Source organism: Camelus dromedarius, chromosome 6 (assembly GCF_036321535.1).
Source record: "Camelus dromedarius isolate mCamDro1 chromosome 6, mCamDro1.pat, whole genome shotgun sequence".
In the NCBI taxonomy this organism is placed as follows: Eukaryota; Metazoa; Chordata; class Mammalia; order Artiodactyla; family Camelidae; genus Camelus; species Camelus dromedarius.
Window position 1 is genome coordinate 6,858,448 of NC_087441.1, and position 25,337 is coordinate 6,883,784.

Sequence of the window (25,337 nt, forward strand, 5' to 3'; positions counted from 1 at the left end):
AGAAAGTCCGGGAAAAATCAAAACAAGCCACAGCAGGTATCCTGAGTGCACTTGCTGCTGTTTGGAGAATGAGCCCAGTGATAGAATTTGCAAAGCACCTCCCGTCTCTGGCCGGAGACTGTGATTCACCGCGCACCCGGCGAGCAAGGCCAAAATCGCGTGCGTTTCCCTGCAACCTTGGAGAAAAGGTTGGCTGTGTGGGTGAGATGGGAATATATTAATTTCCTGGACACTCAGTTTACTAGAGAAAGATTAACAGGTTCGTGATATGTGAAAGCGCTCGGGTTTCTCACCGGGCGGTACAGAGGAGGGATTGTTTGTGGGGCCGCACGAGGTAGCAACAAACTCAAGGAGCGACACTGCAGTAAACACGCCTCGCCCTGTGAGTGCTGGGGACTTTCAGGAGAGCAGCCGGATGCACCCCGCACAGCTGGAAGCTAGCCCGGCCCACAGAGTTCTGGACCAAAGGCTGGTCGCCTTCTAAAGAATACTAATGCTCACCCTTTGACTTTTGGCCGAGAGTCGTGCTGAGCCGGCCGCTGCCTGCCTCATTGGCCTTTGCAACAGCGCAGGGAAAAGCATCAGGGCTCCTCCTGCCTGGGGAAGAATGCCGACAGTGGATGACATCCTAGAGCACATAGGGGAGTTCAACTTTTTCCAGAAACAAACGTTTTTCTTCCTAGCGCTGCTGTCTGCCGCGTTCACCCCCATCTACGTGGGCATCGTCTTCCTGGGCTTCATCCCGGACCATCGCTGCCGGAGCCCTGGCGTGGCCGAGCTGAGCCGACGATGTGGCTGGAGCCTGGAGGAGGAGCTGAACTACACGGTGCCGGGCCCGGGGCCGGCGGGCCAGGCCTTCCCACAGCAGTGCCTCCGCTACGAGGTGGACTGGAACCAGAGCGCCCTTGGCTGCGTGGACCCGCTGGCCGGCCTGGCCGCCAACCGGAGCCACCTGCCGCTGGGCCCCTGTCAGCACGGCTGGGTGTACGACACGCCCGGCTCCTCCATCGTGACCGAGGTGAGTGAGCGTGGGACTTAAGAGGGATGGGAAGGCAAAGAGCGCGGCTTTTCTTAGGGAAGATCCCAGGGAGGCCCAGACGTGCTCCTTGAGCTCAAAGTATCTTACAAAATCCTACTTTCCAACCAAAGCATGCAGCCTTTTACTTGTCTGGACTATGAGTAGGTTAAATTCCATCAAATTCGGACAGTGATGGTTGTAGTTTACGCAAGTCTCAGTGGTAGGAAACAAGCATATCAGACTTCCTGGAAATAACGCCAGGAAAGGGGAAATTGTCACGTCTCCTCTTCTTCTGGAAGCCCTATCCGCCCTTCCCCACTCTGCCGTCACACAGGTGGATGCCTGACAGCTCACAGAGCGTCCCTGAACCGTGCCGTACTGCCGTAATTGTCTCTCGGTGCCTAATTTTCTCTCTTTCACTTACTCCAAGTGTCCATATCAAACCACTTGGGGGAGGAGTTTATGCTATGATACTACTGTTTTATTAAAATCTATACTTGGCTTTAACATCTAATTGTGAAATGTTTTTTCAGTAAATGGAAAAAAATAGACACTTGTTTTTATTGGAAGCAAAGCAAAATGGGGGGAGGGGGGTGAAGTGATTCTGCAAAGACAAAGAAAGCCAGTTGTCTGGCTTAATTAAAAGGACTTCTGGGATAATGTGAAGATGCTCTGCATGAACAGGTGTTTAGGTAGAGGGGCCTTCTTTAAGGCTCTAAAGTGGTCTGGTAGTTCCATGAAATGTGGTTTAACCCTATACAACTTTAAGAGGCTTTACAGCGTGGCTGATCTCGCCTGTTCATACAGAGATGAGAAAGCTGAGGTCCAGAGCAGAGAAAAGTTTTGCCCAAGACCACAGAGTGAGAAAGTTAGTTGTTAGCCCTAGAAACCAGATCTCCTGACCTCCAGGCCAGCATCTGTGCCTCCTTCAACACGGCCTCTTGTTCCAAATGACAGCAAACAGAACAGCCATCAGCAAGTTGCTCCTAATCTAAAGGCACCAAACAGCCCAGCTTCCTCGGAGCAACACTTGTATCGTGTCTGCACACCTATTTGACTTTGTGTAGAAAGGGAAGTGTCCACAGATGGAGTAATTACCCAGTTTCAGCTAAACAGAGTTTAGCCTGACAACATAGCGCCAGACGGGATGCTAAGAAGGCTGTGGACAGATCTTTCGGTTGTGTGAAGAGAGTGCGTATAAGCAAGAGAACACTGTGATGCCCTGCAGCCTCGTCAGTTCAGCACAAGGACTGTCTGCTGAGTCTCCGGGCTGAGTCATGCCTGACAGGGTTCTGTTTTCTTTCCCATCTCACAGTTTAACCTAGTGTGCGGCAACTCCTGGATGCTGGACCTGTTTCAGTCAGCTGTGAATGTGGGATTTTTTGTCGGTTCTATGTGTATCGGCTACATAGCAGACAGGTAGGTGCAGCGCAGATGTGGGGGAATTTAAACAGTCCGTGGGAGGAACTTGGATTCACCTGCCCCTGCTCAAATACCATCCTTTCCCAGAGCACACAGACCACACTTTCCTGGCTTAATGTGACTGTCGTGACAGTCTTAGTGTTCTGCTGCTGCTTCCATAAGCATGACCAATGTCTTTATTTTGAATTCTCTGGGGTCGTAGAGGGATGTTTCGGTGCCAGGCAGCAGCATTTCCCTGTGGGTCACCCAGACGCTTAGGGTTAGAAGGAAGAGTCATAGATGCTTTGATCCCCTTTGTAATTCCCAATTCATTCTTTGGTCTCCTAGCCATCTGCCTGGCCATGCTCCTTCAGGGCCTCTGAGCTCCCTCTGGTCCTCCGCTTGCATCTGCTGTACCTGGACCGGTGTAGACCCTCCCTATTGTTCTAGCCTTAGCCCGTGGGATTGCAGGATTCCTCAGCTGGGGTGCTGGAGCCGGATGTAATTATATGGACAGAACCTTGGATATAATTTGATGAAAGAGAAACAAGGTGTCCCCACTGGCAGAGGTAAATATCCGCTTCTGTAATGTCATGTCCCCGCAGAGAGATGGGGAAAGACCTCTCCACGTGGAGTGTACAGCAAATGGCCCTCTCGGATGTGTCCGTGTCTCCACGACCTAGTTTTCAGTGACTTGTACTAATTCAGCTAGTCCTATGCCCTTTATTTATCCATCTTTTTGCAATCTCAGTTTCACTGTGCTGAGAGTTCCTCATAGCATGCATCTTTACTCTGCTGATGACCAATTAGATATTTTTAAGAGTCCCCAAAACGGAAAGGAACGGGAAAATTGGCTTTATTCTTGATATGCGCCTTAGATAATTTGGCCTTCTGGGCTAATTATTTAATATTCATAGTCACATTATCGATTGTTTACTGAGCGTTTTCCATGTGCCAGGCACTATGTGCAATATTTTGGACAGTACCATTCTCTTTAATCATTAGTCACCTAGTAAGAAAGTGCTTTCTAACTATATCATGAATGTATAATCTTATACTTTATTATAAACTGTGACTATCCATATTTAATTCTGCAATAAATCGTAAAGAAAATTTACTTTATGCTTGTCACTGTCCTCAACTATACCTTTGATCCAGAAAAACCCAAACCTGTGAGTTTCATATTAAATGGGGACAGAACATTTTCTCTGATGATACTCTGTTGTCAGTCTGGATTAAAACCTGCAAATGTGTTAAAAATTAATAAGGATGATTTAGTCGATCACACCTCCAGAGGCATCTGAATTTTCATGGCCAGGGCCCCTTGTGGCCTCCAGGGGGAGGGAAGATGACCATTGAAGCTCAGGGTCACAAGACAGCCCCAGGCATCACATGACTTCTGTAACTGTCTGCTCAGCCTCTGTTCAAAGGATCTTCCTGGGACTGAGTGCGAAGAGGCTTGCAAGGTGAAGAGGAAGGTCATTCGCTTTTCCCTTTATTCCACGGAGCTGAGGACAGTGGTTTGGAGATGACCCCTGAGGTCAGGAGACACACCAACAAGGTGCGGTCAGAGTCGGCCCTGCTCCAGTGTGTGCCTGTCCAGCCCCGCTGGCCCCGGCCTCCCTCTCCTCTTCCTCCTTCCCTGTTAAAGTGCAGAGACTAACGCTCAACTCGACGGAAGTGAGCGAATAGATGCCTGAACCTCCCAGCTGGTTAAATAAATGAGTTAATTATTCTCATCCCACTCAAAGAGTAGGAGACTGGTTCTAATTCTCCACTGACAGCGCATTCCTGACTTACAACCCCCAGTTACCCACCGTCTTAGATGACCTCATTATTCTGCTCTTACTGTTGAAATCTCCTGTGTGAAGCTGATCACTCACTATTCTTCCCCCCGAAGCTGTGTGTGTCCTTCTAGTTCTTTTCCTTAAACTGTCGGAGTCTTGTTGGTTGTTGGCCCCTTTTCTTCTATTTGTATATGTGTGTTGGGGAAGACAACAGGGGTCAAAAAGGGGCACTTTATCTTTTGCAGATTTAATGCTTAGCTTTGAACCATTGTGAAGTTTACACAATGGGGCAAGAATCACGTGAAAACCCATTTTATGCTATAGATTAAACCAACATGAAATAAAATAGATTGTCTGCTATGAGGAATTTTAAAAATATGATCTAACAGCTGATTAAGGTGTCTTTTCGATGAAAACCAGGAGAACATTATGAGCAGGTTGTAAGTAAGAAGACTGAGTCTTACACCAAATCAACTTGATGAAGGTCAGTTTTGCAAATGGAAGGAAGGACAGATAAAAGGGAGAGAGGGAGGGTGTATGCTAAAGAATTTTAAATTAAACCGTTTATACAATGTCTAATTTGCTTCATCACTCAAACCTCCCAAAGAATGATTTTGCATCACCTGACACCAAAAAAGGAATCCCTCACATTTCAGGTTTTTTACTTAATGATCAGTAATAGTAAACGCTATATTCAGTGGCAGGCTTATGAATGTTTAACAGCTGACTCTCTGAAGAAAAAAGCCCCAGTTTGTAGCGTTTGGTGACCTCTGTGGTGTAAATACCCCACACTGGTCCATTTCAAGCTACCAAGTTCCCCGAGATCACTGAACACAGAGTTGGCTAGAAATACACACCATTATGTGGTATGTCCACCACACAAATACATCAAATAGACGTAAAAAACTTCACAAGCATAGATAATGGTCAAACACAGTAAAATAATGGAAGAGATAAATTTTGCCTATTTATCACACTTGATCTTAATATAACTTTATTGTAAGTGTAAAATTTCATTTTTAATCACGGCTGTGTTTAACAGTCAGCTCACAAATTTTCTGAAAGTCTGTCCATCAGCTCTCGAGCGCCAGCACTGCTCCTCCAGCATTCACGGCGGAGCTAGATCGAAGCAGCGTCCAAGTCCCAGGGGGTCGCAGTCAAACTTACCCAACCCTGTGAGCTCTTCCAGGGCAAGCCCTCCCCTACCTCCCTACCTACCACGTGCCAGTTGTTGTCCTGGGGACCCCTCCGTGTTAGATTTCATTTAGGATCCTAACTGCCTTGAAAAGGAGCCTCTATTACCCCCCAGATGTAGAGGAGACTGGGGCTCAGTGAAATGAAATCAGTGCTTCCCCCAAGTTAATGTGCACATTAACCACTTGGGGAATTTGCTAGAATTGTGATTCAGAACCAGTGGGTCTGGAGTGGGCCTGAGAGTCTGCATTTCTAACGACTCAAAGGTGATGCTAATAGCCCTAGGCCACATTCCTGGTAACAAGCAGCTGAAGGACTTTGAAGCCCGTAGTACTGGAGTCTACTCAGTCTCCTGTGTTACCTGCTTTCCATTTAACGCCTTAAGTTCTGTTATGAGAGGGGAGGAAGGAGGGGAGGTGTCTCAAACCACCTCCCCAGCAATCCAGAATTTCTTCCGGCCCTGCCTTATTGTTTTAATAGCGCTGTGCCCTTATGTGGAACTTGCTCCCTAGTGAAGTTTTCCTGCATTCGTAGGTTTGGTTTTCTGAAGGTTTCCGTGCTCCAAGTTTCAGATGGTGAGTGTTCCCTCTTGTCAGCCGCAGGATTCTGTCCGTCTGTGGAAGTGTGGTTGTGGTACTTCACAGTATGCCTGAGTCAACTTCAGAATTTGTACAATTATTACTTGAGCAAATACTTATGAAGTCTTTGAGGGCAAAGGAAGGGGTTCAGGAAGGAGGAAGTGGGAAGAAAGCCTAAAATGTCATGCTGAGACGTGACTCTAGAAGGCTGGGGATGAAAGGTCGAGGGGTTATATATTTACAAAAGGGAACTGTTAACTGAGACTTAAGAAATGGTGTGGTCAAAACAGAGTTTTAAGAAGCTTAGCAGTTTACATTAATAATTAATGAGACTGCTTGATCTTTAAATTTCATATTTAAAGCATTAATAGTCTCAAGTAATTATTAACGCTGAGGATTATTTTCAAATGGTCAATTGGTGTTGAAATGGTCACTAGAACATACTTGCCTAAAAGAAGAGCAGCAATTAAGAAATGTCCACTGTATGAGGCCCCAGGTTCAATCCCCAGCATCTCCACCAGGAAAAAAAAGCCGCACTGAATGTCCACTTCTAATGATGTGAGTACCCTAGGGACATCCAGTTTGAAGTGAATAAACAAAGATTAAATAAAATACTGCTTTCTACGAAGAGTTTTTCAAATATCCTCTGACAGCTGATTAGGGCATCGTTTGGAACAAAACCAGGAGGACATGATGAAATGTGAAAGTAAGAGACTGAATCTCAAGTCAGCTTTCTGGGAGCCAGCGCTGCGAAGGGAGGGAGGAGGGAGAGCTGCGTGCCGAGCTTTTTACATGTGTTACCACGCTGAATTCTCTGATCAGCTGGGTCAGGTAGGTCTTCTCCAGATGAAGAAGCTGAGAAAGGTGGAATAACTCGCCTGACATCACAGTAAGCGGTAAGGTGGTTAAACGCAGCATCCCAAGTTTTCCGCTACTCTGTGTTCTGAGACCCTCTCCTGGTCCCTAAACTGATGAAACCCAAGGCCCTCAAATAACACGTGGAAGCTAGCCTGCTAGGGTCCTCCAGAGCAAAGGCCCTGTGGGACGGCCACATGGGAAGCGATGACAGTGCCACACAACAGACCGTCTCCACGGAGACAGGCAAATACCAGAGTCCAAAAGTGGTGCTGCAAATAGATGGGGAAGCCTATTGAACACTGAGTTTTGTTGTTTATAGGGGAGAGGGGATAGCTCAGTGGTAGAGCCCATGCTTAGCATGCAAGAGGTCCTGTATTCAATCCTCAGTACCTCCATTAAAACAAATAAACAAGTAAATAAACCCAGTTACCCACCCCCCCAAAAAATAATAAAAATGTTTTAAAAAAATCTCAGGCCATAAAATCTTAAGCCACATGAATGTGCACGCACCAGAGACTGGTTAAATCCATCCAGGGGGCAGCCAGCCAGTGGAATCGTCTCCAAAGAGAAAAAGAACAAAGAAGCTGTTTTTCCTAAAGCAAATGCTCCCAGGTGGGCAGTTTGCTGAGACTGTTGGTGCAAAGACCTGGCTCAAGTGATGACGGAAGCCCCAGACGGGCCCCGGGGGCATTCATCACTGGTGGCCTGAGGAATGGCCCCCTCCCTGCGCACCCTCCACGGTGTGGATCTGAGAGGGGCTCTAGCCTGGGGTGAATGGGGTCATTGTGCTTCCAGTGTACACGCCAGCGCCCTGATGAAAAGTCCTGGCGGGACTGACCTGAAGTCAGGGGCTCTCTTGGTGGGTGTCAATCCGTACCTCCTGAGCCTCCATGATTCGGAGTTAGCCTCCACTTTAGATTTCCGTAACTTCCGTGAACTTTCTACAGCCTCATGAATCTGATCTCATTCTGTTCCCTTTCTTCGTTTTCTCCTGGCAGGTTTGGCCGTAAGCTCTGTCTCTTGATTACAATCCTCATAAACGCGGCGTCTGGAGTGCTCATGGCCGTTTCCCCGACCTACACGTGGATGCTAATTTTTCGCTTGATCCAAGGACTGGTCAGCAAGGCAGGCTGGTTAATAGGCTACATCCTGAGTAAGAACGCTTGCGATTGCAGCCTTGGGGTGAAAGGGACATTGCTGCAAAAATATAGTCAGTCGGGGGCGGGGGGGGGGGGCAGCTGCCCAGAAAAATGGACTGAGCTTCGAGACAATGTTGATTTCTTTTTTCTGTATCAGAAGAATTTCTAAATTCTTTTCAGTCAACTCATTTTGCATTCCTCTTGTAAAGAAAACAATGAAGCAGAAATGAGGGTAAACATCATGCCTTCCAAATTCTCATGTAACACTTCAGGAATTTTTGTTTTCTGTACCCTGGGGAGTTACATAGAGAGAAAAGTCCAGGCTACCAGGCTATAACAAAGAGAAAATTCAATGATGAGAAATATGTTAGATTTATAAGGGACTTGATAACTTTGAATATATTCAATCTAGAAACCACAGTGATCTTCAATTTATATGCAAGGAGACTGAGGATGCAGGTGCTGTGGTCAGTCTCATCCCCTCAGCTAGCCATTTATAGGACCAGGAGTATCGCTGACATCCTACTTGTTAGGAATCAGAGTTACGCTTAAGCTCCATGGATTACAGGAGAATTTTGAATTATGCCAGCACGGCATCTTTAAAATAGTTATTAAGAAGAATTCCCACCATAATTAGATGTTGAGAATTTACTCCATCCTTACCTTCCCTTCGGCCACATTCTAATAGCATCATACAAAGGGAAAAGGACATTGAAATTGAAATAATATTAGCAAATCGCTCATTTCACACGAGAGAACTAGCATGTATGTGCTTAAAATATTAAAATATTACCTGGTAAATTTAATCTGTGGAGTCCTGTGAGATAAAGAGGAGATGGTGCTTAACACTCCCACGTGCCTGCCGGGGTAGTCACCTGATCTATGTCTGGACAACAAAGGAATTCATGTACGCAGTTATCCGATGAGAACTTTGGTTTCTAGAACACATGACTTGTAGAAATATGTAGAGTTTGATTGTATAAATTTGAATCTTAGCTTTCTCCCATTAACGTCTCTCCAGTCCTTCTGAATATCCTGAAGTGTACCTGCCACGCCCCCTCTGTATACCTGCCACCCCCAGACCTCACCTGTGACTCCAACCACTTTGAAAGACAGACTTTTCTATTTATTGAGCATGTACATAATTTCCCTTAACTCTCTTTTTAAATACTTTTGGATAATTCACAGTAATTTATAGAAGTAATTTTAGAGTGCATTTCTATTTGGCTTGCAGATCACTGAAGTCTTTAACATGATTTCCAGACATTTAAGGCAAAAACTCTGTGGTTCATTGAATATCTGGAATCTCAATTCTAGTGTCTGTGATAGCGAAATGACTATTTTCTGAATCCGTGTACCACAGACTGCATGCATCTGTCCTGACGTAGTCATGGGATGGAGAAGGCTGATTATTATGCCATGTGCAGTGTTATGCCAATAAGCCAGCTCTTGGCAAATAAAAGGCCCTCATTCATAGTGTTTTCCAGTTTCTAAGTTGTGAATACTCTCACCACTACTGATTTTAAGTTACCAATGGGTTAAAAACCAGCTTGCAAAATTTGTTATTCTCAGAAATTTTGCAAGCTAGTTTTTAAATCAGCTTTTGCAAGCCAGTACTAACCATCTCCAGTCAGCCTGGAAACCTGTCACTAGGTTTTTATACACATTTACACATATTAACCGGATTGCCAAGAAAATGTTTAACTCGTGGAAGAGAACAAGTTATATCGAGCTGTTCATTTACATGAAAACCATCTACAATCTAAATTCAGTGTTTCACTTACTCATCTTGAATTATCACTGCTTTTTTTGCCCTAAATCAAAATTTTGCATGTATCTGAAATACAATTGCATTTGCCCTTGAGATTATTCTGTAAATCAGATGGTTTGCTCATGTTGGCAGGACCTTCACCCCATGTAATGTGGGATTATAAGATTTTACATTACTTAACACAACAGCAATAATTATAACAAAATAGGCCCCAAAGACATTTTAAAATTTTCAGAGAGCTGTGTAGAAAATTCTAGAATTTGGACTACTTTTCTGAGGTTGGCATTCTGGTTTCCCCATAGCTGGATGGCCAACCCACTGTTGGACTGACTTGCACTGACCGTTTAGGGTCTCTCTGCAGTTACAGAGTTTGTCGGGCTGAGCTATCGGAGAACAGTGGGGATTTTTTACCAAGTGGCCTTCACCGTTGGGCTCCTGGTACTTGCTGGGGTGGCATACAGACTTCCGCACTGGAGGTGGCTTCAGCTGACGGTGACTCTGCCCAACTTCTGCTTCTTGCTCTATTACTGGTAAGTCCATGTAGAACAAAAAGGAAATAAGCTGACATGTTTATGTCACTGAAAAGGCTGTCTTCCCCAACACACATCATCCTTCCAGCCTAAGGTTTTCTTCACTCTTCTGTGTCACAGGAGACCCAGGTCCATGTTTCACGGATAAAGATCACAAGCTTCAACCTGTCTTCCCCTCTGGAAATCAAATGTCCTTTCACTCTGAGCTTCAGAGTTTTATGACTTGCATCTCACATATTCACATTATTTATGTGGTGTTTAAATTAGCTTCTAGAGGCCATGAAACCCTTTGAAGAGATTGACAATATTACTGTTCTGATTCCGCCCCTCACAACAAACTTCAGGATAGATAGAGAAGGCGAAGTATGATACTTTTGTCACCACTTCCTACATCCATGCCCAAAGCAGACATCCCCAATCAATCACAGCAGCCTTCATCCCAGATAAGGCCAGCACGGCACCCCAGACAGACCACACCAATCAATCAGAGTTACCAGGGCAACTGAAATATGTCTGTCACCCCTGCCCAAGGGAAACGTGGAAAGCAGTAGAAACAGCAGACACTGTCAGAAACCCCTAACACAAGGTTACCTGAAAACGAAGCAAGACAGATGCTGGATAATCAACCAAATCCTTCTCCTATGCAAAAACCCACTCATTCCGTTCCTGGATATATACCTACCTGTCCTCCCCAGAGCTGTCTTGTCTGAGAACTAAACATCTCAACCCTTCCCAGGAAGCCTGTTTCTCCTCCAAAAGCCAGTAAAATTCTGAGAGTCATCCGTAACTCCACCCCTGTATCCTTTCTACCTTCTATACATCTCTGAATCCACCTCCCTTTTTTTCCTATTCTCATTAGGAATTCATTATTTCTTGCCTTGATTGCTGGGATAGGCCATAACTGGTCTCTTTGGCATTAGCTTTACCATCTAACCCACGCCTCACTGCATTGTAAACATCCACTTCTGCCATGTTGCTCTCCAGAATAAGTCTTCCAATAGTTTTACTCTCCTCAGAATGAAAACCTAGTGCTTTAGCAAGACAGAAAAGGTCCACCTGTTATCCAAGTTCTGACCACCTCGGAAGCACCTTCCTTCCACTTTCACTCAGGAGAGTCAAATTTGATTTTCTTACATTTCTACAAGCTCCCCTCAATAGGACTGCATTTTCCAAAGATCGCTCAAGGTGAAGAGTAGAAAACAACTGTTTTAGGGGAAGAATGGAGGCAAAGAGATCAGATAGGAGACTGTTGTCAGCATCCTTGCCAGAGGGGACCAGGGCCTGAATTTAGACAGAAGTTGTGGGTGTGATGAGGAAAACTTATAAACAACTTTAATAAGGTGTCAGTGGCAGAGCTTGGTGATAGACTAAATGTGGAGGTTTAGAGGGAGGAGGTGCCTAGTGGATGGCACCCAGAGGGTAGGCTTGGGCGTCTGCGTGTTGTTCAGAAATGAGGACCAGAGAAGGAGGAGCGGGTTTGGAAGGAATGCTGGGAGATTGGACATGGCGAATCTGAGATGCTGGAAAGGCATCAACGTGCAGACATCCAGATGTAATCAAACTGAAAGATGAGGAAATCAAGCACAGTTCACGTCTGTTGTCACTATGGGATGGCTAAGATCACTCAGAGGAAGTGAACGGGGCCAGGAGCGGAAGGGGATGGGGCAGAACACCAGAAAACAACAGTTTTTGAAAGCCAAGCTGAGGACGAGGAACTGAGATGGAAGAAGAGTGAGGTGGCACCAGTGGCGAGAAAGGAGGAGTTACCGGGGCCGAGGGGCGTGGAAGTCACGGGAGGAGGGACCTGTGCAAGCCCCACCCTCTTTGAAGCCAACTCTGGTCAGCCTGTCAAGGCAGGGCCTCTGTCCACTGCCCGGTGGCATTGTGCACAAGCCTCTATAATCTCACCTTTCACTGTTTGTTGGGGTCAACTCTTCATTTGACATTGCATGACTGGATTGTCTGTCCCGGTGGGCTGTCAGCTCTTAGAGGTCAGATAACATTAGGGATCCTCTGGACCAGTTTCCTGTCTGGGACAGGAGTCCCACAGCAAGGGCCCCAGTGGGTGACTGTCCAGCCTCTGCTCGAACACTCATGGATAACACTTTATCATCAAGCAAACCATTTCACTCTAGAACCCAAAGCTCAGGATCAAGAGACTGTTCACTGAGCAAGAGTTCACATCCCCATCAAGTTTATCCAGATTTCCTAATTCTGCACGTACAGCCTCAAAAAATTACCTTAATTTCTATTCTGCCAGGCAGTTCTTTAACTGTTTGGATATGCCTCCAAGAGTCCCTCGAGACTTTCCACTCTCAGCTAACCATCTCCACTTCCTAACTTTTCTGACTTACTCCCAAGTCCTTCACCTTCTTGGCTCTTCAGCGCAGGCAACAGTTCATGGCCGGACTGATGCCGCTTCCTAAAGTGTGGGCACCAAGTGTGAACTAGAAAAATTGCCCTGCAACGTCACAGGGAGAGATTCCATGTAGTGAGCTGGGGACTGACTGCCTCTGAGCACCACACACTTCTGTTCCTGATGTGGAGTCTTTTTTTTTTTTTCAGTTTTTTTAAATTGATGCATAGTCAGTTACAACATGTCAGTTTCTGGTGTAGAGCACAATGTCCTTGTCACGCATAAGATGTTGAGTCTTAACAGAGGAATTGTTCTTTATTCCTCTCTCCATTGCAAGCACCCCCACAAAATATCCATCCTGAGTTTCTCCTGAGCCCCGCCTCTCAAAGCAACCCTTCTCTTCCAGGGGGATGACCCCAACTGGGGCCTTTCTGACTCTTCTTCAGAACTACCAGCAGAGCAGTGCCACCACCTCCTTCCCAAAAGTCCCCTCCTCCCACCCACCCCAAACCTGGCTTCTCAAAGCAAGTGACTATAGTCCTGCTCAAGGATGTTCAGGGGCTCCCCGTGTCCTGCTAGATCAAGTTTAATCTGTGCAGGCTGGCTTTTAAATACTAGTACCATCCGATCTCAAACTCTTACCTCATTCCTTTGGGAGATCAGGTCTCAGAATTTTATATATATATATTATAATGGATTGGAGCATCCCGGGATTTGGGTATCCACAGGAGTTCCTGGAACTAATTCCTCCATGGATACCGAGGGAGATAGATACATATATATGTATATGTGTATACACATCTTCTTTATTCATTCATCTATTGATGGACACTTGGGCTGCTTCCATATATTGGTTATTGTAAAAAAAAAATTGCTACAGTGAACAAGGGTGAGCATATATATTTTCAAGTCCTTGTTTTTGGGTTTTTTTTTGGATAAATAACAAGGAATGGAATTTCTGGATCGTATAGTAGTTCTATTTTTACTTTTTTAAAGGAATCTCCATACTGTTTTTCACTGTGGCTGCACCATTTTACATTTGCACCCACAGTGCAACCCTTTTCTCCACATCCTCGCCAACACTTATTTCTTTTCTTTTTGATAATAGCCATTCTGACAGGCGTGAGATGATATCTCTTTGTGATTTTAATTTGCTTTTCCCTGGTAATTAGTGATGTCAAGCATCTTTTCATGTGCCTGTTGGCCCTCTGTATGTCTTTTTTTTTTTTTTAAGTGCCTAGTCAGATACTCTGCCCATTTTTAAATTGAATTGTTTGGGGAGTGTTTTTCTATTGAGTTGTATGAGTTATTTATATATTTTGGATATTAACTCCTTATCAGAACTATGATTTGCAAATACCCTCTCCTGTTCAGTAAGCTGCCTTTTCATTTTGTTGATGGTTTCCATTGTGGTCAAGCCCCTTCAGGCTTCTATTTCTTTACGGATTCAACCGAACCTCACTGGGTAAGATCCTTCCCAGAAATCTGATTATGACCATTCGGGGGAAGAGGTTCCACAGGGCTTCCCCACCACCTGACAGCACTGATAACACTTGTTCTCTGCCCTAGGTGTGTACCTGAGTCTCCGAGGTGGCTGATCTCCCAGAAGAAAAGTGCTAAAGCCATGAGAATCATTAAGCACATTGCAAAGAAAAATGGAAAATCCCTGCCTGCCTCGCTCCAGGTGAGCCAGCGGCTGAAGCATCAACTCAGGGGACAGTGAAGAAGAGGATTTGGGAAGCCCACTCCCTCTGTACAATAGGAGATTCCTGTTGTGCTGAGATGTGTGGTTCCCTGGTAGAATATTTTAAGCTGATGGAAAACATAAAACTAAAAGGAAACCGAAAACCACTTACACATCAAGTGAGGAGCTTCTGCCTTGCTCACCTCAAGACTGTGCTGGTCCTCACGCCCTAGTCCCCGGCATCCTGTTTGCCTGTGTCTGTCGGCATCCTCGGGGAGGGACATCTTCCCCAGAGGGAAGATTCTTCAGACACAAATCATTTCTTAGAATGTTAAAAATTTGGGATAGAGATTATCCCAAAATATTTTAAGCAATCCCCTGCTGCCTTCTTTATTTTTTTCTAATTGAAGTACCGTCAGTTACAATGTGCCAGTTTCTGGTGACCAGCACAATGTCCCAGTCATGCATGTACATACATATATTCATTTTCATATTCTCTTTCATTGAAGGTTATTATAAGATATTGAACATAGTTCCCTGACCTATACAGAAGAAAATTTTTGAATCCATTTTTATGTATAGTGGCCATAGAAGAAATTACTGCCGTATCCGTTTTCTCTGCATTTAGTGTTTTGCCTTTTGCAGAACTCAGCACTTTCAGTTTAAACCTTTTCGTCTGGCAGGACCTGGAAAAGAGAAAATCAAGCTTATTAGGAAATTCTGTAGAAATAAGAGCAAACCATTTCTGATGAGGCTCTAAGACAGGAGACCTGTAAGAATTTGAGATTCACATGACGTTTAGAATGAGGATTCGGGAACTCAGAGGCCTCTTTTCTTCACTTCCTCTGGTTTCTGGGTGATTGGAATACATAGTTTTTCCCACGAACAATTGGCATAGCAGTGATCTGAGGTTTTAGATCCTCTCAAACTGGCCAGGGATCAAAGCACATGTGGGTCACTGTCTCACCCAAGTTCAGAGTTCGTGTGATGGCAGTGAGTCTGGTCATTGCTGGTCTTCTGGGGATTTCTGCCCCTGGTTCCCTGACCTTCTCACACTGCCAAGTGTTGCTTTAGAAGGAGGCAGAGTGGAGTGGTTCTCAAAAGGGCTCTGCTTTCAGAGCCATAGAGATGGAATATACACCTTCTGTGTTCTTCTAGAGCGGGCTTCTCAATTCTGCACCCAGGACTCGCCTTGTGAACATGCAGATTCGGGTTCAGTCTGGCTGGACTGGGGCCAGAGATGTTTCATTCTCACGAGCTCCAGGCAATGCTGACGCTGGTCTGAGTCCCAGGGTCTCAGAGCACAGCCTCCTGACCGTTGAACCACACACAGTCCGAGTGGGCAGAGGAGGCGTGTCAGTGTCAACCCTCCGGGCTGTTGGGCTGGCTCCCCCCCTGTGCTTTTATCAACGGTGCGTGAGTTACCTCCCTTCTCTGTGGTGCAGCTTCCTATTCTGTGAAATGGGGTGAAAACACAGAACCTAACTTGTGGGGTTGCTGGAACAACGAGGTGAGCAGATGTGTGTGAAGGGCTTAGCTCGTCCTGGACGCGCAATACTCACTCAGCACTTGTGAGGCATTCTCGTCGTCCCTGGGTGACAGGGACACCAACGGTAAATATACAAAGCCCTTCCTGTTGTTTCTATTCTTAGAGCCTCCGACCCGATGAGGAAGTTGGCGAGAAGTTGAACCCTTCATTTCTTGACTTGGTCAGAACCCCTCAGATAAGGAAACACACTTTGATCTTGATGTATAACTGGTGAGGAATACTTTTCACTTTGCAATCGCTCCAAATTCTTTTCACTCCAATTATCCACATAAAGGGAGGAACCAAGGGTAACTTCAAAGCCTAGCCTGTGTCCAGTTAGCATCAGTGGTGGACGGCAGGGGGGCTCGCTGATAGCAGGTTTTCCTGAAATCATTTTTCTCGGGAGTGTTGAATTCAGCCTACAATCCCAACATATACATCACTACATTCTCAACCCTGGCTTTGCCTTAGAATCACGTGGGAGATTATAAAATACCAAAGCTTCCCCACAAGGATACGGTTTAATTGGTCAAGAGAAGGACCCAGGAACCAATACTTTTTCAATTCTCCAGGTGATTCTATACGTAGCCCAAACAAAGTGAATGATTATGAGTGTAGCTAGAGCTCTCCTGATGGTGCTAGGCTGACAAAGAAATGGCTTTTTCTTTTTCTTTTCCGCCTGGAGAAAATGAATAAACATCCGAACAAGAATAAACCGTAAGAATAATCCACTGGCTCCACAGTCCAGTAACTGAAGCTTGTCCTCACCGTGTGCAGGCTGCCCTGTGGGCTCCCACCAGCCCTCTTCGGTGGAGCAGACTTCCTCTCCGTCTGCAGCATCTCTGGGATGACTCACACCAGCCAAAGGGAGAGCCACAATCACTCACAAAAGCAAAGCTCGTCAGGGATTAATTTAGCAGCCTCCGCAACATTACGTGTGAAATGCATCAGTGAAGTTCCACCTCATTATCCTTCCTTCCTTTTCTGGATAATTGTGACTCTTGCTGATTATCCCCATCTTCTCCATTACAATGAACACTTTTAGTCAACAAAACTGGAAACATCATCAAAATGTTGTTTGTATCACGTCGGAATACAAGTCATCAGGAAGTGGGGGCTCTACTCATTTGGGAATTTGGTACCCGTCTGGTCTCCCAGTTTCCTAAAATTTGGATTGAATAGTCATTCCTTGTGATTTTGATGGTACTGGAAGACCACAGAGAGGAATTATTAACAACCACTAATAACCTGATTCACTTTTATTCAATAAGTCACTCTAGTAAGACGCCCCTTCTTGCCTTTCGGTTTCACCAGGGAATGTAGTCCTGCCTCTTCCCCTTTCCTGGGCCCAGGGTCACAGCCAACCACCAGAGTGGGTCAGGTAGAATGAAAGCAGTGAAATCGAGGGGAGAGCAACGAGGAGATGACAGAGAGAGGTGGCCTGCGATCAGCCGCTCGGGTCTTTGCTCGTGGTGCTTGGCTTGACCCGAGCTCTCCTCTCTGCTCAGGTTCACCAGCTCTGTTCTCTACCAGGGCCTCATCATGCACATGGGCCTCGCCGGGAGCAATATCTACCTGGATTTCTTCTACTCTGCCCTGGTTGAGTTCCCAGCCGCCTTCATCATCATCCTCACCATTGACCGCATAGGTCGCCGGTATCCGTGGGCTGCAGCAAATATGGTGGCAGGGGCAGCCTGTCTAGCCTCGGTTTTTATCCCTGAGGGTAAGAATGGGGTCCTGTCTTCCAAGGCCCTGAGCAGCAGGGGTGTCACGGCCCTCTGATAGGAGGACCGTGTAATTTACCATCCAAGTCGATTTGGAAAGAAGGAATGCAGTATCTGGGGCCTTCCTGAGCCAACCCATACGGCCACTCTGCCTTTAAGAACAGTCACGCCCAACGGTTGCCTGATGTAATATTCTCACGCCCGCTGGTTCTCTGATGTAATGTAACAAGAGAGCCTGGGCGGACCCGGGCTGCAGCCCACCAAGCTGGCCCAGAGCAGACAGCACGGGCTTGGGGGCAAGCAGCCCCAGCACGATAATCTTATTCCATCATTTCCTTGACCTCCCTGCAGAATAAAGGAGAAAACTGAGATAAATGCTGTCCATGAATGACTCTTCAGTTCCTTTCTTTCCTCTTAAAATGCTTTCTCAATGAAGGGGAGCAAAAACCTGTGTAACAGAATCCTATTACCAACATGGGGCTTTTTTTAATCTTTCAATTATTAGCAACTATTTTTAACATGTCCGTATCTTCCTATTTCTTTTGGGCGACCTCTGTAGACTAAAATGGGCGCCGCTTTGGAAGCTGGGGTAAGTCTGCTATCACTCATGACTGAGGGCTAAAGTATGGAGAGTGCCAGAGCTGTGTTTGAGGTTGAAACAGACGTGGGGAACTTTGCTGGATTTTCTTGAGACTCTAGAGGAACCGATTGTGCATTCTTGTTCCCTTCTGGAGGGCACACGTTCTCCTTGCGAAGCCCTCTCTGGAGCCCTGTTCTGAGACCAGGGGGCATGCACAGCATGTGTAAGTGATGTGTTTCTCCTCTCAGATCTACTGTGGCTGAGAGTTACAGCCGCGTGCTTGGGGCGAATGGGAATTACAATGGCCTACGAGATGGTTTGCCTGGTAAACGCCGAGCTGTACCCCACGTTCATCAGGTGAGTACCTTTTCCTCAGCGTGAAGAGGGCAGTTGGGACGTTTATTTACTGATGAGAACAACCCCAGGTGCCAGCAGAAGACCCCTGCCTTTTCAAAAGACAGGATAAGGGAGGATGAGAACATTTCACGGCAGCAGCCAGCTGCACCTCACACTTGCAGGCTGGGGTAAAACACAGAAGCCGTGTGATGAGAACAGAAGAGATGGAATTGCCAGAGGGCTTACCAACTGGCCACGGGAGGGAGCGGTCAGAAGCGACCCAAACACAGAACGGAGCAGGGGAGCCAGGCGATGGCAGTAAAAAGTGAAAATGCCCCCAATTAAAAGTCTTCAAGAAACTTAACATAAAACAAGTGCAACAGAACATGGATGGAATTAGCATGAACGTTTTCTTTCCATTCACACACATTTTAATGATTTGGGGGAGTATCTATTCACGGCGGGGTGGGAGGTAACCACTGTACTGTGACAAGTAAAAAGTTACACTAGTTTCCTCCATTTCAGGAACCTTGGGGTCCTCGTCTGCTCCTCCATGTGTGACGTCGGTGGCATCGTCACGCCTTTCCTGGTCTACCGGCTCACTGGCATCTGGCATGAGCTCCCGCTGGTGGTTTTTGGTAAGAAAACCTCAGAGACGCCTTTGAATGATAACCTATTTTTCTAGGGGCTCCATTTTTCTACCTCAAAGTAGGCTTCATGCCTATAAGTAACTAGTAAATATGCCCAGTAATCGGTCCTATTGCTGTGTATTACTAATAGTGTTAGCAGCCAGTGGTACTCAGTTATGGGAACCCACTAGGACTCATGCCCATTGAGGTGCAAAGTCAAGGGAGAGTGAGATGAGGCTCTCCCTGAGGAAGCTCCTCTCTTCTCACTGATTTCCGCCCTCCTAGGGTCTCTTTGTCCAAGACTTAACTCTTCCTGCCTCTTCTGCGAGGAAACATTCAAACTCTTTTACTTCATCACTTCAAAGAAAGGTGGTTAAAATTTTGCAAAGGGCAATTTCAAAACCCAGGGGAAATGAAGATCCAGATTAAGAAAATGCATTAGCACAACGGGAACAGCCGGGCTGGTGTGGGGCATCCCCGTGCTCAGAGTCCTCAGCAGTTAGATTTGAGGAGCTGGAGCACAGCGCCTCCCTCTGACCCTCAAGGATGTAGCAATGCTGAGCCCGCCCCTCCCTGACCAGGCTGCAGGATAGAAGATGGGGGACAAATCTAATGATGAACACGTGCTGGACGCGAAGTCTGAAGGCTGTGGATGGGGACTGGGAGTCCTGGGCACTTCCGGTCACCCAGCATCCATTCCTTTCCCCACGTGGTAGACCAGAGGACGGAGCCTCTCCACCGCATCCACATGGACACATCTCCAGATTCACACACACAACAGCCACCTTCTCAACGTTCGCCCAGATCCTTGATGCACCCATTTCAGTCTTCTCTAGGACTCATTCTGAGCCTTTCTTTTAATTTGACAAAAATGTAATACTTTTCCCCATGGGCATACCAGACTTGCTTCATGTTGGGGGTGGAGTGGGGAGGAAAAGCCTCTCTCAGACACACGCCCGCCCAGGGGACAGCAGATGGCTGTGCTCCTGGTACTGTGCATTGTCATACACAAGTGTCTCCGCTCTTTCCTTCTTCACAAGGGATTTGTGAGGGGGACATCTTTCCACTGCTATAGGTCTGCCAGCCAAAGTTCCAAACCGTTGACAGAACTCACCCTCAAAACAGACCCAATGAATTTCTCCACATTCCAACTTAAGAACAACAAGAAAGCCAGAGCTGATAGATCACGAGCTCTTTATCTTGAGATGATCATGCTTTGGCCACAGTGGCTGGCACTGCCCCAGATTCCTTCCTTCCTCGCTCAGCGCTGGCTGAGGGGCCTGACCCCAGGGCCCCCTTTCCATCTTGGGACGCGCCGTCCCCCTTCCACCTCAGTCCCTGCCGCGCCCCTAGGTGGGCAGTGAGTGACTCATGGCTCAGCGGCCTACTTCTGGGTAGAGTACAGATACTCCGTGTTTCTCTAAGTACCATTTGACAAAGAAATGCACAGGCCAGACCCAGAGGAACCAGTGCTGTCCCTTTCTTGGGTCTTACGTCCCTTTGAGAAGATAAAGAATTTTACCTGCATTTCAACGTTTGAAGCAAACTCAAAGACAATTCCCAATTTCATATTTACTGACAGTTTCATCTTCTTCTCTCCCCAACCTTTAATCTGAGTAGGTAGCAGGAGGCTAAACTAACAATTTTACACCTTAACTTCTTTCCCTTTCTTTTCACACAGTAATAACGTGCTAATTGTGCTCTTGAAATAGCCAGAAACAGTCCTCTAGTAGCCTGAAAATCAACAAATCAACACGTTGGAAAATCCTGATTGAAAGAGTACTGGAAAAATTAATAAGAAACATCCTAGTTTATTAGGCCCATCCTTGCAAATATAAAATACTAAACAGATTATAATTTGATTAATATATTTTTTCCCAAACACTTGCTTCAGAGAATCAAAGCCAGTTGAATATGTTTCTTGTTGGCATGAGTTACAACCACGTGAATCTTTAGAGGGTGGGAAGTTCTTGAGAGGTTCGCTATTTAGTTCCTCCCAAGTACCAGGCACTTTTCTAAGCCCTTAACAAATGTGAATTCATTTCAGCCTCATGACGAGTCTTTGAGGTGGAGACATCACCCTGCTTTCTGTAGAGGAGTCTGGAGCAGCAGGGAGGTCACAGGACTTCTCAGGGCTCTGAGACCAGCATGCAGGGTATCCGGACCAGACTCAGGTGCCCAGAGTTCTAGCCAGTGCCCTGAACCACTGTGTGCCGTGGCCTGTATTTCTCGCAGTTTTAAGGGTGCAAAAATGGAGTCCAGCATGTATTTTTCAAAACCCCAGAAAGAGTGAAGAACCCACATCCTGCTTCCTGTATCCTTTTATAGAAAAACATATAAATCTCAAAACTGAATGGGAATTTAGAGAAAGAAAAACCTTACAATCTCAAAACTTTCATGGGAATTTAGAGAAACAAAAACACCCTAATGTTTACTACTATACACCCCCCTCCCCGGCATATGCAAAAAAATCACAGCTGGAGACACAGAAAAAAGGAATTTATCCAACACCTGAATCAGAACTAAAAACCTGGCTCACCTGTTTAATGCTGTTGTGCAGTAACACATGATTCATTGCTTTTATTTACTGATTATGATCCAAGTTTCGGGCCCATTTTCATTGCCAAGTGCTTGATATTGGCAGGGTTATATTCTTCCTTTTCTTAGCATTGAGGTTTTTTTCAGAGTTATTTTCTAACTCCGAAGGATCTTAATATTGTGGTAATGTCCTCTAGCCGAGAATAACTGTGACTCAAAATGTTAAGTATTTCATTTCCCTATAAGGAATTGCAATCCATCGGACTTGGGAATGGGCAAAATATTTATGATGGAGAATAGGGCAGTCAGCGATGGCAAAGGAATCTGAAAGTATAGGAGATCACCAAAAAAAATTTTTTTATAAGAAATAAGGGGGGGTTCTAATTTTAGAGTCAGCATGCTTCAGTTCGGAATGTGATTTGCGTCTGTTTGGCTTCAGCGGTGGTTGGCTTGGTTGCCGGAGGGCTGGTGCTGTTGCTTCCAGAGACCAAAGGGAAGGCTTTGCCAGAGACCATTGAAGAAGCTGAAAACATGCAGAGGTAGGCAGTTGGGATTCCCAAGTGAGCTGTTCAATCCATGTTTTGGGAAAACTCTGCAGCCAGTTGGAAAGAAAAATGAGGTTCAACCTATACGTCACACCATACACTGAGCTCAATTCAAATGAAATCAAAGTGAATCTAACATGTCCAAAAAAAGAACCAGTAAAATAATGAATACTATGGGAGAATACCTTTATCCTTTCATAGTGAAGACGGTCGTTAAAATTTGACCCCCAGTGTCCAGGACTCATGAAAAAAAAAGTTTGCCTTCATAAAAATTTAAATTTCTTCATTGAAAAACTATCATAACTTAAAAAAAAAAAAAAAACTAATTTAGAGAAAGTATTTACTCCTCCATAAAGGGCTAATTTTCCCAATATATAAAGAGTGCTAACAAATTCACAAGTGCAACTGCTCAGTAGAAAAAAAGTGGCCAAAGGACTTGAACAGATAATTTAGCAAAAAAAAAAGATTAAAACAGCTTTCTAATGTATTAAAATATGCTCAGTCTCCTTCATAGTAAGAGAAGTGCAAAATTAACACCACACTAATACCCACTAGGATTGTCAAAGAGCACACTCCTTGGTAACGTAGAGTTGACCTTTGAAGAACGCAGGGGTTAGGGGTGCTGCCCCCCAGTGCAGTCAGGAATCCATATATAACTTTCAACTCCCCACAAACTTAACTGCCAGTACCCTGCTGTTGACCAGAAGCTCACATATAGCATAAAGTCGATTAACACATATTTTATATGTTAAATGTACTATATACTGTATTCTTGCAATTAAGTAAGCTAGAGAAAAGAAAATATTACTAAGAAAATCATAAGGAAAAGGAAATACATTTAAAGCACTCTCCTCTGTTTACTGATTCCAGAAGTTTATGTCATCTGTTTAGAAGATGAATTGTCTGTTGGTACCTACAGTAATATTGCCTTACATGCTATAAAACACTGTAGATGTTACATGTATTACTGACACTTGACATCAAAAATGAAAAGATAATGTGAAAAAGAAATTCATATCTATTTACAGATATAATGATCCACATGTTGATAACGAAATGACAATAAGATTGCTTTATGGTCACCTGGTGTAATTGATACAATTGCTTCACAGTAGCCTGGCCTAGACAGTAATGAATGAATTGTTATGAAATTTTTATGGCATAGAGTGTTACAACCATAGTCATAATATAGTGTTGGAAACATCGTTTCATTTTTTTAAAACCCATGTACGTATGATGATAGTCTGATATGCAGTTTCTTCAGTACAGGGGAGAGAGGCATACTGTGTGGTAACGTTAACTCTCTGAAAGCAAAGTTACAACACAGTAAGAAAATGAACACATTATTAATTTTATATTCTATATCACTCACCTTAAGCCCATGTAACAATAGACTAATATCTACATCTACTTTATGCATTCATGACATACTTCACTTTTGCTTAATTTTTTTAATGTCTCTAGGCTACATGGTTCATCTGCAAGTTTTTTCAAACTGTTACAAATCTCCAAAATTTTTTCTAATATATTAACTGAAAAAAGCCCACATATAAGTGGGCCTGGGCAGTTCAAATGTGTGTTGTTCAAGGGTCGACTGCACCATGTGGGGAACTAATTGGGGAAACAACTGGGGGAACAGGTGGTCTGCATTGCCAGGAGGACAGATTTAAAACCTCTATGAAGGGCAATGTGACAACAGTATCCAAATTATAAATGTGCACGTCTTTTTACCTAGCATTTCCACACTACTAGGAATTTGCATGTGCAAAATGGCGTTATGTCCAGGATTATTCAGAAAGCAACTTTTTATGTAATGAAAGATTGGAAACAACACAAATGCCCATTGTTGGGAGACCAGTTATATCAAGTATGGTATCTCATTCCATAGCCATTAAAAAGAATGAGGCAGCTTGATGTACGCTGGTAAGTTTTCCTAGATATATTATTAATGGGGAAAAAGCAAAACAGAGGAAGGTACATGTTCTATCATTTGTGTACAAAGAGCAAAAAACATATGCATTAAATATACACACAGTTTTCTTGTATCTCTGGAAGAACATGCACAACATTATTGTCTACGGAATTGGGTGACGACAGGATACAGGTGGGAGGGCAACTTTTCAGCGCCTACCTTTTTGTACTTTCTGAATACATATGCACCTATTCAATAAGCAACCTTAAAATTCTAAATAAAGAGAAATATATGTGACACACTCCTCATAAATTTGTTTATGTGGTACGCTTGGATATTTCTATTTATTTTATCCATTCTCCTTCTCCATTTTCGGCCCATTGGTTTCGTGAACTGAGCTGAATTGTATTCATGCTACAAACCCTTCTCACTGAACATACTCAGTACTTGGGCAAACGTCATGGCAGAAGAATCACAAGGGCCTGAGGCTTTTCCTAAACTTGCGGCTTAGAGTTGGAAGAGGCTTTGAATTCAGCCAGAGGTCACACACTGGCAGCCCACAGGACACCAGGATCTCAAGGGCTGTGCTTGGCCCACATGCTGCTTTTTTAAAGTGGGAAATTCCACATAAACTGAATTTCCAGAATCTGTTTTTAAAAGGAAAAAAGTCAGAGAACTAGGTAACACTGAGCAGGCACCTCCTCCTGTTGACAATTTACAGGAGCTGAGCCATCCCTCAGCTCTTTGAAGGACACGCCCACTGGAAGTGGTCACAAGCCCACCTTCCCTACATCCTCTGCCTGGTACCCATCCGCTCAGTGCACGTAGACACTTGAGTTTGAGATCCTTGACCTCGATTAACCCCATGCCGCCACCTCATTTCAGCTTCCCATGTGTGTGCGTGCCTCCCCTTGAGGGCAGAGACTCCAGCCCCTTTAAAGCAGTACCGGGCCCACACAGAGCAGGTGCTCACCAGAGAGCTGTGGGATAAACGCGCTGTTCCTTCCACAGCATCACTGAGGGAGTTCCCCCCGGGGTCTTCCCAGTCAGCCCCGAACACAGGAAGGCAGTAATACCTGGGGGCGAGGAGCAAGGGCTGCAGAGTCTGACAGGCTGAGTCCTCACTTTTCCTACCCTGTGGCCCTAACTCCTCTAAGCCTCCAGTTTTTCATCTGTAAATGGGGACCACAGTTCCTTGTCATTGAACTTTTGCAATGATTAAATGAGAT

The 25,337-nt window shown here is 45.2% G+C and overlaps 1 protein-coding gene across 2 annotated transcripts in view; it reads left to right on the plus strand.

Moving 5' to 3' along the window:
* Positions 1-292: 292 nt before the first annotated feature.
* The window catches only part of SLC22A2 (solute carrier family 22 member 2), a 30,646-nt gene continuing 5,601 nt past the window's right edge, over positions 293-25,337 (plus strand). Inside the window, exons 1-10 of one of the 2 annotated variants that reach the window (XM_064486506.1) lie at positions 293-1,018; positions 2,334-2,437; positions 7,835-7,989; positions 10,108-10,276; positions 14,202-14,316; positions 15,969-16,075; positions 17,353-17,567; positions 18,397-18,505; positions 19,010-19,122; positions 19,695-22,193. In XM_064486506.1, the coding sequence (XP_064342576.1) occupies positions 608-1,018; positions 2,334-2,437; positions 7,835-7,989; positions 10,108-10,276; positions 14,202-14,316; positions 15,969-16,075; positions 17,353-17,567; positions 18,397-18,505; positions 19,010-19,122; positions 19,695-19,726 (1,530 nt within the window). In that variant the 5' untranslated portion in view covers positions 293-607 and the 3' untranslated portion in view covers positions 19,727-22,193. Of the gene's footprint in view, positions 1,019-2,333; positions 2,438-7,834; positions 7,990-10,107; positions 10,277-14,201; positions 14,317-15,968; positions 16,076-17,352; positions 17,568-18,396; positions 18,506-19,009; positions 19,123-19,694; positions 22,194-25,337 lie in introns of those variants that run through there. The other variant, XM_031456645.2, reaches the window with a different exon arrangement.